A 12,604-nucleotide genomic window follows, 5' to 3' on the forward strand; every position below is an offset into this window, starting at 1 on the left:
TTTCCCAGCAGAGTTCAGACACTTCTTTTTAAGGCTATCTCAGGCTACTTTGTACGTTTGTTTACTAACAATAGATTCTTCATGTCCCCTGCCCCCATTATACAATGTATACTACACATTTATTCCTTGTCTAACCTATTCAAGCTGATTTTCACTGTAATCTCTTGGAGTTTCTCAATATAAAACATTTAATAGCCAATTTTCAATATTTGTTGCTCTTGATTTATTTCTAGCTTTATCGATATGACTAAAATGCCTAAAATATGTCAAATAATGCTGGTGATAACAGGCATCCTAATTTAGTAAGAGGTTTTCTATAAACCTGTAAAGTAAGTGTTGTGTTTCATGAAAGTGATTTTTCAGCATTTACTGAGATGATAAAGGGATTTTGCGTGACATATTAATAAAATACACATGAATGCATTTCCTGGTAGTAAACCATCCTTGTATTTCTATATAAGTGACACAAAGTCCCAGTAATTATTTTCATGTATAAAGGAACTGCTATAAAACTAAAAAAACAAAAAAACCCAATTAATCTGCTAAAAATTCCAATAAAAAAACCTAGTGGGATTTCTTTCGGGGTATGCAAAATGATTTTATAGATCATTTGGAATAGTAAACAGGTGATAACAGCCCAAACATTTTTGGCCAAAAAAAAATCATAACTAGTACAGATTTACCCTAACTGATATTACCATATCTGAAATTAATATTGGGGTGAGACTTTTAGCTAAGTTTGAGTAAGGTTGTAGACAAATTCTTCTAAAAGAGACTTCAGCCCGGCCAGTGTGGCTCAGTGGTTGAGCATCAACCTATGAACCAGGAGGTCATGTTTCAATTCCCTGGTCAGGATACATGCCCAGGTTTCAAGCTCAATCCCCATTAGGGAGCATGCAGGAGGCAGCCGATCAATGATTCTCTCTCATCATTAGTGTTTCTATCTCTCTCCATCTCCTTTCTCTCTGAAATTATATATATATGTATGTATTTTTAAATATGATAATAAGGAACTATTATAAGTAACCGTTTACCAACAAATAACTAAGATGAAATGGACAAACTCCTAGAAAGATACAAACTATTAAAACTGACTCAAGAAGTAGACAAATCTGAATAAAATCTGACAGCTAACTGAATTAGTAACTAAAAATCTTCTCACAATGAAAAGGCCAGTCCCAGATGGTTTAACAGGAGAATTCTATCAAATATTAAGATTAATACCATTTTTCTCAAACTCTTCCAGAAAGTAGAGAAGGGAACATTTTCTAACCCCATCTAGAAGGCCAATGTTAACCTAATATCAAAGCTACACAAAGATGTCATGAGAAAATTAGACTCAAAAATCCTCAACAAAATATTAGCAACACTACGATATATAGAAAAGATTGCACATCAGGACAAAGTAGAACTTATCCCAGGAATGCAAGTTTGGTTTAATATCCAAAAATTAATTTATATAATAAAGCATACTAGTGGGTAACAGATAAAAAAAACAATCAACTATAGACAGAATTATAAACTTTCAATAAACTAGGATTAAAAGATAATTTACTCAACCTGATAAAGAGCATGTTCAAAAAACCTACAGCTAACATCAAACAGCAGTGACAGACGAAATGCATTACCCCTAACATCGGAAAAAAGGCAAGGATGTCTGCTCTTGACACATATTCAACACTGTACTGGAGAATCTAGCCAGTGCGATAAGGCAAGAAAAAAGAAATTGAAAGCACAATGACAGGAAGCGTTGGAAGTAGTAAAATTGCCATTATTTACAGATGGCATGATCCTGTATGTGAAAATTCTAAAGAATCCTATATAATAAAAGGCTAATATGCAAATCGACCGAACGGCAGAACAACTGGTCGCTATGACGTGCACTGACCACCAGGGGGCACTCAACGCAGGAGCTGTCCCCTGGTGGTCAGTGTGCTCCCACATGGGGAGCACCACTCAGCCAGAAGCCAGGCTCACAACTGGTGAGCACAGTGGCAGTGGCAGGAGCCTCCCCCGCTTCCACTGGACATCCCCCAATGGCTCCCAGACTGCGAGAGGGTGCAGGCCGGGCTGAGGGACCACCCCCCAAGTGCATGAATTTCCTGCACTGGACCTCTAGTCTACAATAACAACAAAACAAAACTATCAGAAATAACAATATCTGTTTAGCAAGTTCATAGGCAACAAGATCAATATTTTAAAATATCACTTGAAAGCCTTTTAAGATCCTCTAACCCCAGCTGAAGGGGGAGTGAAGATCACCCTGCTGGATGCTAAATGTGTGAAAGGAACATTGCCTACAGGAACTGCATCCTAGCTCCCTCTGAATTATCCTTTCCAAGGAGGCAATTCACAACAGATAGAGGAGCAGGCTCTTTTTTTTTTTTTTTTAATTTTAGAGAGGAAGAGAGAGGGATAGAGAGATAGAAACATCAGTGATGAGAGAGAACCATCGACAGGCTGCTTCCTGCATGTCCCCCACTGGGGATCAAGCCCGCAGCTCAGGCATGTGCCCCTGGCCAGAATCGAACCTGGGACCCTTCAGTCCGCAGGCCAACGCTCCATCCACTGAGCCAAACCGGCTAGGGCAGGAGCAGGCTCTTAATCAGAGCTTTGTCAACCAGGGAAAATCTAGAAGTCACTTTAGCATAAAATAATTAAGTGATTTAAAGAATATGTATAAGCCCAGCTGTGGTAGCTCAGTGCATTGAGCATTATCTCATGGACCAAGAGGTCCCGGGTTCAATTCCCAGTCAGGGCACATGCCCGGGGTTGTAGGCTCAATCCCCAGTAGGGGGCATGCAGGAGGCAGCCAATCAATGATTCTCTCTTATCACTGATGTTTCTATCTCTCTCCCATTCTCCCTTCCTCTCTGAAATCAATAAAAATATATTTTTTAAAAAAAATATGCATGAAAATGTAACCATTTATAGTATTTCCAATGAAGAGATTATAATAAGTAAACATGCACATGATTTAATGCTCACAACTTTATAGTGATTATTTGTTTTGTGCAGAAGGCTGTTGAGCATTTGAAAAGCGGCTATTATGACCAAGAATATGAGTTTTAAATTCTACTTAATTTGATTAATTTAATTTAAAATTAAAACAGTCATGTGTGGCTAGAGGCTCCTGTACTGGACAGCACAGCTTTAAAGCACCAACTTTTCATCAGGACTGAGGCCTTGGCTACCCTCTGCCCATCTCTTGTCCCACATGATGCCCAAGCGGAGTGGGAAAGTCACAGCATGCAGGGGTGACCGATACACGAGGGAGAGAGGTTACCACTACAGAGCACCGAGGGCCTTGACAGAAGGAAATAGACTCTTACCTCCTCCTCTTCTTCTGAGCCACTTTCTTCACTATCAGATCTTGGAGCTACTTCATACCTAGAAAAAATATTAGTGTTTTAATATAAACCTCCCGCAAACCAGCATAATTCATTTACCTTAGCAAATTGGCTTGTTTCCAAATCAAGCAAAATCACCACCAGCTACCAGACAGCTGACTCAGGATCCTGGTTGCATCTGGAATTCAAGGCCCCACTCACCCTGGGTTCATCTCAAGCCAGGCCTCCAGCTGCCCTGCTTTGGGGGCATCCGTGCCTGTGAGGATCTTCCCACTCTCCACATGGATCACTTTCACAGGCAGGTCACTCATTTGGCTGGTCTCGTCCAGAGGCTGAAAAGAGACACGTGTGACTTTAGGTTCTGCGGTGACCATACCTCAGATGTTCACTAACCATGGCCAACTGGGAAGTGCCCTGTCAACTCTATAACCAAAAAAACTGGCACACAACCATGGCTAGTGTTTGTGAAAATGGGTTTCCTATATGTCAATAATTCAGGAAAAAATATAATCCACTGATGACAGCAGTTTCTTTGAGATAACTGACATACATGCTTTTATTTTCAAATAGGTAATAGAGTCATGTAGTTTAAAATCCAAGAGTATAGAGTATGGATTCTCTCCATCCCCTGTTCCTCAGAAGTTTCTTTCTTCATAGATGCCCACCATGCATCATTACAGATCAATTCCATGCATAAGAAACTAGAACTGGTTTCTCCCAATTTTTACACAAATGACTACTATTCACATTCTTCTGGCCCTTGATTATTTTTCCATTTGTAATGTGTTTGTTACTTCATCAATCAAGAGTATGGATTCTCTCCATCCCCTGTTCCTCAGAAGTTTCTTTCTTCATAGATGCCCACCATGCATCATTACAGATCAATTCCATGCATAAGAAACTAGAACTGGTTTCTCCCAATTTTTACACAAATGACTACTATTCACATTCTTCTGGCCCTTGATTATTTTTCCATTTGTAATGTGTTTGTTACTTCATCAAGGTCCTCATTTTTGTTGTTGTTAAATAGCTAACTGGAATATTTGAAAAATAAAACAACGAACTTCCTCTTAGCAACACATATGAAATTCTTTGATTTCTCCTTCTGAGATATCAACTTTGGATGAACATTTCCCCCTTCAAATTTCCTGAAGATTTCAGAATAAGGATGAAGTTCTTACTTTAAACCTTTCTTTGCATTGTGAAAATTAATAAACAAAAAATTAGGTCAACTAAATTGGATCCAATTAATCTAAACTAAAACTGGCATCATGAAGGCCTGTAGAGAAGCTCTCATGTCCTACCACTCTAAATTAATTGCCCCCAACAGGAAGTCAATTACAGATCCCAACAGGAAGAGACCTACGTTGCACTCCCAAACAGGAAATGCATCTACTGTACTACCACAGCAGGAGGAAGGCTTATCTCTTATACTGCAACAAGTCTAGCCAATTGAAACCCAGCTAAACCAATGAGAAGCTGTCATCACCTGAACTCTTACTTTATTCCAATAAATTTTCATTTTTCTTTTGCTGACTTTCCTGATCCATCCTCATTACTATAAAAGCTGTCCATCTTGTATAATAGCTCAGGATAGCTCTGTTTGCTAGATGAGATGCTACCTACCCAATTCATAAATCATTGGATAAAACCAATTAGATCTTCAAATGTACTCAGTTAAATTTTATTAACAGCATCTTCCAGGAACCTATATCCCTCCCTCCCTCCGAAGTTTTGCACTACCAACACCATTCATACAGTAGAGAGAGATTAGTCTCTGTGCACAACACAACCTCACCCTCAAAGTGGCCCACCATGGCACGGGAGGGGTGACACCAACTCCAGATGCACAAACCCTCAATTGGTGACTTTCACCCCTGAATGTTCCTTGGGAGCATTTAATGGTGGTGATGCCTGCACCTGCCCACCCAAAAAATCTGATTCAACTGCTCTAGGGTTTTATAAACGTTTCCCAGATGATTCAGATGTGCAGCCAATGCTGAGAACCACTGGCTGGGAATAAGGACAATTCACAGCCACCACTGAGTGATGCTTCTGTTACAAAACAGGCTAGGAAGAGAGCCCTTAACCAGGAACCACCTTGCTGCACCCTGACCTTGGATTTCCAGCCTTCATAACTGTGAGACCACAAATGCTTGTTATTTAAGCCACCCAGGCTATGGTGCCATGGTGTTTTGTTACAGCAGCCCAAGCTGACTTAAGACAGTATCAAAAGGTGATACATAAGGAGGCTCACTACAACAACGTTGCAATAGGAAAAAAGGAAACGGAAATAGTCACCAATAGAAGAGGAGGTAAAGAGTAGCTCAGTATAGGATCTTTTTCTTTTTTTCAGTGCATTTGTAACAGCTACAAATGGGAAGCATCCTAAAGAGCTATCAGTCTGAATGATGAAACAGATTCCTAACCTGTCAACACAATAAAATGAAAATAGAACTAATGATGTGATATGGAAAGTGGCACAAGATATTTGGCTAAGTGGGAAAAGTCTAGCTAATATCTAAATTGACCCAAATAGTCCCAAAATAAAACAAAGGGGATATAAGCATAAAGATTTCAGGAAGAATAGAGAAGATGTCACCAGGAATCAGTATGCATACCTAGGCTTTCTACTCTTCATGTTACCATTTAAATTTTTTCTATAGGAAGTATGACATTTTGGAGAGGTTAGAAAGAATAGGGTAAATTAAAAATTGTCCTGGCGTTTGACCCAGCAACCCTACTTCTGGGAATATAGCCTAAGAACCCCGAAACACCAATCAGAAAGAAGATATGCACCCCTATGTTCATAGCAGAGTTATGTACAATAACTAAGATCTGGAAACAGCCCAAGTGCCCACCAATAGATGAGTGGATAAAAAAGCGATGGCACATTTACACAATGGAATACTATGCGGCTGTAAGAAAGAAGAATGAACCTGGAGACTATTATGCTAAGCCAAATAAGCCAGTTAGAGAAAGACAAACATCACATGATCTCACTTATATGTCTAATGAAAAAAATAAACTGACAAAATAGGTCCAGAGGTATGGATACATGGAACAGAATAACAAATCTCAGTGGGTTAGGGGGTAGAAGGGGCTGGAAGAGATTAAGCAAAGAACATACATGCATAGCTCATCAACACAAACAATAGTGTGGACAATAGCATGGGGAAGGCCTGGGGTGGGGTGGGAATTGGGGGTAAAAAGGAAGAAAATGGGAGACATCTGTAATACTGTCAACAATAAAATAAAATTAAATTTTTTTAAAAATAGAAAGAATATGGTAAGTGTCCATGAGCTAACAGGGTGAGTTGTCTGAGATACAATGCTAGGTGAGAAAAAGAAAAGCCTTCCAGTGGCTCATGCATAGAAAAGGCCGCCCTTTGGGAAGAGGGACAAAGAGCCAGAGGAGGTACTAAAAACAACACTTCTTATTTACACATCCCACTTTTATAGATCTTTCTCCCAAATGTGTGTATTACACCAGAAGAGTTGTTTCAGGAGGTGGGCAGGAATGTTGTGGGAAGGTGGGTGTGTGGGCACAACAACCCCTCTCTGAGTGGGCCACTCTGTACAGCTCAGACTCTGGAACAAGCTGGTGTTTCACACACTAAATAAATCAACAATGAGTAAATAAATAAAACCAACAAAGGTGGGGAAACCACAGTAACAAGGGCATGAGGGGAGAACTAATCCAAGTAGCTTCTGCGCACAGTATTTAGAGGACACTCTCGGGATGAACTCCAAACACACACTGACCTCTAGCTGGGAGGCTCCTTGTATTTGTTTTTATTTTTTCGAATTTTTATGAGAGTTTAATTTAGTCAAACTGATGACATATGCCGGGGAGCAAGATCTTAAATGCTCTAGGAGGCTCCTTTTATAGAGGGGGGCGCATTAGGAATTCTGAATGTACATCCTGTGTATCCTAGGATTGAGCAAACAGGAAAGAGTATCATGGCTAATGGCAGCCAGATTTTTGCTGTTTCAGTGTAGAAAGGGAAAGGACAGAAATAACCCCATGGTATTGGATTAGAACTGGTGGTATCAGTGTGATCTCAAGGTTTGTTAATATTCGTATATATAAATAGCAATGAACATGTATACACACACATACACCTATTTCCTACATCTGTCCACTGAGAGGGCCTAGAAGCAATGACACCCAGGAGCAATGAGCACTCCTAGATTTTGAATTTAAAATATTCTTCTTTGAGAAAAGGAATCAGGGCTCCTTAGAGAAATGGCTGACTCCAGGGCTCAGACAGGAAAAGCAGACAATAAGGTTGCACTATTTTGGTGTATAAAGAAGTCAGGAAGCCCCCAAAGGATGATAGGGACACATCAAAAAGACACAGGAATCAATTTGAAGGAGCTCCTATAGGCCCAACTGGAACAATTTGAGCATGAAAATAAATACTGCCCTGGCCAGTTAACTCAGTTGGTTAGAGTGTCATCCTGATAGGCCAAGGTCATGCTCCAGTTGGGGCACATACAAGAATCAACCAGCTGCCTGACCCGCAAGGCTCAGTGGTTAAGCATTGGCCTATGAACGAGGAGGTCATGGTTTGATTCCCAGTCAGGGCACATGCCTGGGTTGTGGGTTCGGTCCTGTGTGGGGCATGTTGGAGGCAGCTGATCAATGATTCTCATCACTGATGATTCTCTCTCTCTCTCTCTCTCCTTTTCCCTTCCCCTCTGAAATCAATAAGAAATATATTTTTTTTTAAAAAGAATCAACCAGCCCAGCTGGTGTGGCTCAGGGGCTGAGCATTGACCCGTGGACCAGGAGGTTGTGGTTCGATCCCCAGTAGCGGGGCATGCAGGAGGCAGCCGATTAATGATTCTTTCTCAATCACTGATTTTCTCTCTCCCTCTCTATTCCTCTCTCAAATCAATAAAAAATAATTTTTTTAAAAAAAGAATGAACCAATGGATGCATAAATAAATGGAACAACAAATTGATGTTTCTCTCTCTCTCTCCCTTCCTCTCTCTCAAATAAAAAATAAATAAATACTGACAATGAAGGATTAAATTAAATAAGAATCCATGAGTTCGTACCAGGGGTTTGCAAATTATGGCCTATGGGCCAAATAGCAAATAAGAGAAAGCTTTTCCTTCCTACAGAAAGCCAACTAATAAATAGAAGTAGGCAGAGATAATCAATGGATGTGAAACCAATGAATTAGAAGTATTTAGAGTTACAATATATGTAGTGTCAAGTATCTCCCACATGGTACTCAATTACAAAAGGAAAGACAGTAACTTTACAGTGGGATTGCCTTGGTCAACACCAAGAGATCAAGGATCAAGGTCACAGCACCAGTGGCAGAACAAATCTGTGCCATGCAGTCCTAATGTGACGCCCCAAGAAGGATACAGCATCACTCTAGGGTCTTCCTGCCAAAACATATAACTTGACTTTAATCACAAGGAAACCTCAGTCAAACCCAAATTGAAGGCCACTGCAGGAAATACCTGGCCTATACTCTTCTTAAAAAATACCAAAGTCGCCCTAACCAGTTTGGCTCAGTGGATAGAGCGTTGGCCTATGGACTGAAGGGTCTCAGGTTCGATTCCAGTCAAGGGCATGTACCTTGGCTGCAGGCACATCCCCAGTAGGGCATGTGCCGGAGGCAGCCGATCGATGTTTCTCTCTCATCGATGTTTCTAACTCTCTATCCCTCTCCCTTCCTCTCTGTAAAAAATTAATAAAATATATTTTTTTAAAAATACCAAAGTCATAAAAGGCAAAGAAAAAGCGAGAAGCTGCTCAAGATCAATGACAAAAGGGACTACCACTGAATGTGACATGTGAACTGGGGTTTTCTATTGCAGTGAAGGACACTAGAAGGACAACTGGAGAAACCTTCATAATGGCTATGGATTATATCGTAGTATTGCATCCATGTTCATTTCCAGTTTTTGATCACTGCACAATTATGGAAACGAATTATCTTGTTTTTAAGAAATACACACTGAGCCCTAGCCAGCTTGGCTCAGTGGATAGAGCATCAGCCTGTGGAATGAAGGGTCCAAGGTTCGATTCCGGCCAAGGGCACATGCCTGGGTTGCGGGCTCGATCCCCAGTAGGGGGTGTGCAGGAGGCAGCCAATCAATGATTCTCTCTCATTATTGATGTTTCTATCTCTCTCTCCTTCTCCCTTCCTCTCTGAAATCAATAAAGAAATATATTAAAAAAAAGAAAAAGAAAAGAAATACACACTGAAACACGTGGAGGATAAGGGCTATTGATGTCTGCATCTGATGCTCAAATGGTTTAGGAAAAAATGACAATAGTGAAAACAGGGAATTTGGGTGAAGAGTACACATAAATTCTCTGTACTGTTTTACACCTCGCATGAGTCTAAAATTACATGAAAATAAAAATGGAAAGTAAATAATGTGGCACATGCATAGAAAAGCCTGGGAGAAAACACCTAATAGTTAACAATGTTTCCTCTGGGCAGTGGGATCAAGGAAGGGGTGGGATGGTGGCAGGAGACATATATGGATTCTTACCATCATCATATTCAGCTTTTACAGTTTAAAAAGAAAACAAATTGGCTGGAGCGTTGTCTTATACACCAGAGGATGGTGGGTTCGATTCCGGTCAGGGCACATACCTAGGTTGCGTGTTCAATCCCTGCTCGGGATGCATGAGGAAGGCAACCAATCAATGTTTCTTTCTGTGTGTGTGTGTGTGTGTGTGTGTGTGTCTCCATCCCTTCCTTCCTCCTTCTGAGATCAATTTAAATAAAGAAAAAAGAAAAAAAGAATGAAATAGACCCAAGGTCCAGGGCTGGGTTGACATTTCCACAAAAAACACACACCAAAAACCTGGTTCCTCACCTCGCCATCGGGTCCTATTGCAGGTGTCTGTCCTTCTGCATTTTCTGCCTTCTGGAAATAAAGAGAGATACAGTCACTCCCTGACAGGGAGACTGAGGCAACATAGGCCAAGAATGCCGCTCCAGTCCCCAGCATACCTTCTTTTTCTTCTTCTTCTTTTTCTCCTTGGCAACCTGGGCTGCCTTGTGCTGCCGCACCAGCTCCGTGAGGTTAGCCACGTACTCGTCTGTCTGTTGCAAGAGGTAGGCCAAGCGCTTGTCCTTCTTCTGGTCGATGAGTTTCCGGTACCCTTCCTCATCTTCTGCCTGCAAAAGCATGCAGTTATAGCATTTGCCTGCAAGACATGCTCGTCCATTAGCAACCAAGACAGGCAAATCAGAGTCGAGAAGTCCACTGGGAATTATTGTTAACCAGCAATCAGGCCCACATTTAGGGAGCTCTTAGTCACACCCTGCGTTGTGCTGTACGTAGGTCTTTCACATAACTATCATCTCTCCCTTTAGTATTTCCCCAACTCTTACCCAGAGCTAGGCTCTGTAAGGTCCTGGCTGCACAGACATAATCCTACTGAGTTATTTATAAAGGCCAATATCAAGTTCTGTCCCATCTCACAAACATACCCCAAATCGAAGCCCTTTTCTCTACTTGGTCCAAGCAGTCTCTCTCCCTCCGGGCTTTCTAAGAATATATCAGATCACATCACTACCCAGCTTATAGCCTTTGTGACTCCCCATCATGTTCTGAATGAAATCCAAAGCCCTCCCTATGGCCTGAAAGGCCCCAAATGACCTGCCTTTGGGACTCTGACTTCACTCCTCCCCTGCACCATTCTGTTGTAGGGGCCACTTGCTGTGCCTTGCAATTGGCTTTTACCTACCTTGGGCCCTTGACCTTGGTTCCTCAATCCTAGGAGGCACTTCCTCCAGGTTTCTGCTCACCCTTTCAGTACCACCCTGTCAATCCCATGTGTCCTGCTTCGTTCTCTTTAGTGCACTTTCCACCACTCAAAACTGTTTCGCTTGGTCCACTATCTCCCTAGAGTTAGCACAAGCCCCTTGAGGACAGAGTTGTGTCCTTCTCTTTACTTCTGTGGCCTCTGTCCACACAGTCATGCCTATCAATACCTATCCAATTAGGAAATCACCCAGGAATAAATGGTCAGAAACACAGGGTGGGGATGGGGGATCAGATCACACCATTGATGGCTCACAGCCAGGAGGGGTTGCCACCTTCATTTTCTGGAGGACATAAAGTAGCCAGCTAACTGGCTAAGGTCATGCAGGCACTCTAATGGCTGGTGTGACCGGCAAAGGTCTGAGGCCAGTTCTTTCAGATTCTCAAACCCAAATTCTTCCACTTCTAACTCTGAGCAGCAAAATGCCTCAGTGTAATACAGGGTAATGGATTCCTGGCCCCTGCACCGCCCAGTGCACACACAAAGGGATACACAGTTACAAATGCAGAATTTTACCATGAGCCTCCGCATTCTTTCCTTCTCGATTCTTTCATTTTCCTTCTTCTGTTCCCGCTCTGTGTTGGCGTGATACGTGGCCACTGCCTTTGTGAGTTTTTGAATTTTGCCTGTGACGGATCGGTGATATTCTTTGAAATCCTTGGCATGCTGAAGAATGCTGTTGAGGTATTCCTACAAGGACACACAAGACAAGACTGACTACTATAACACTCCCTGAGATAAAACTTTAAAGGCAGCTTGTTTAAAACCAAGAGGACACAGTCAAACAATACTCTAACACTGTTTGCCTACAAGATTCCGAGGTTCCGTGTTCTCAATGCTGGGAGGGTGGTTGGAAGGGCCCTCCTTTGTACACAACAGACAATCAACCTTGCTAAGACAAGCTGACAAGAACATTAACCGATTCAAAATGCTCCCGCCCTCCAACCAAGTTATTCCATTGCTAGGAATTTTATTTTAAGGAAATAGCAGAGATTGTCCAAAAAAATTCAAGAACAAAAATGCCTACCCCAGCCCTGGCCAGGTTGGATGAAGCATCACCCCGTACACCAAAAGGTTTCGGGTTCAATTCCCAGTCAGGGCACATATAGGAGGCAACCGATTGATGTTCTCTAACATCAATGTTTTTTTCTCTCTCCCTTTCTCTCTCTCTCTCAAATCAATAAAAAACATATCCTGGAGTAAGGATTAAAAAAAAAAAATGCCTATCTCAGTGTTTGATTACATATGTACAGAATAAGGCTGGAAAGATATATATACCAAAATGTTAACAGCGGTCTACACTGAGTATTGACTTTTTCTATTATTTTAAACTACACAACTAATAGATATTGACTGGAGGAACTTTAGGAAATATAACGAGTGAACAACAAACAGAATCATCCCAAATCATACTTGAGTGGAAATTTTGGTCTCCTTGAC

The 12,604-nt window shown here is 41.4% G+C and overlaps 1 protein-coding gene across 1 annotated transcript in view; it reads right to left on the reverse strand.

Annotated features, from left to right (window-relative positions):
• Positions 1-3,286: 3,286 nt before the first annotated feature.
• Positions 3,287-12,604, reverse strand: part of LOC102250879 (transcription activator BRG1) — a gene marked incomplete at its 3' end in the record, with an annotated part of 32,060 nt that continues 22,742 nt past the window's right edge. The window contains exons 11-15 of the mRNA XM_014533970.1: positions 11,681-11,854; positions 10,347-10,514; positions 10,210-10,260; positions 3,552-3,682; positions 3,287-3,390 (exon numbers count right to left, since the gene is read on the reverse strand). Coding sequence (XP_014389456.1) covers positions 3,287-3,390; positions 3,552-3,682; positions 10,210-10,260; positions 10,347-10,514; positions 11,681-11,854 — 628 coding nt within the window. The remainder of the gene's footprint in view (positions 3,391-3,551; positions 3,683-10,209; positions 10,261-10,346; positions 10,515-11,680; positions 11,855-12,604) is intronic.

This window comes from Myotis brandtii, unplaced genomic scaffold (assembly GCF_000412655.1).
Source record: "Myotis brandtii unplaced genomic scaffold, ASM41265v1 scaffold1234, whole genome shotgun sequence".
Lineage (NCBI taxonomy): Eukaryota > Metazoa > Chordata > Mammalia > Chiroptera > Vespertilionidae > Myotis > Myotis brandtii.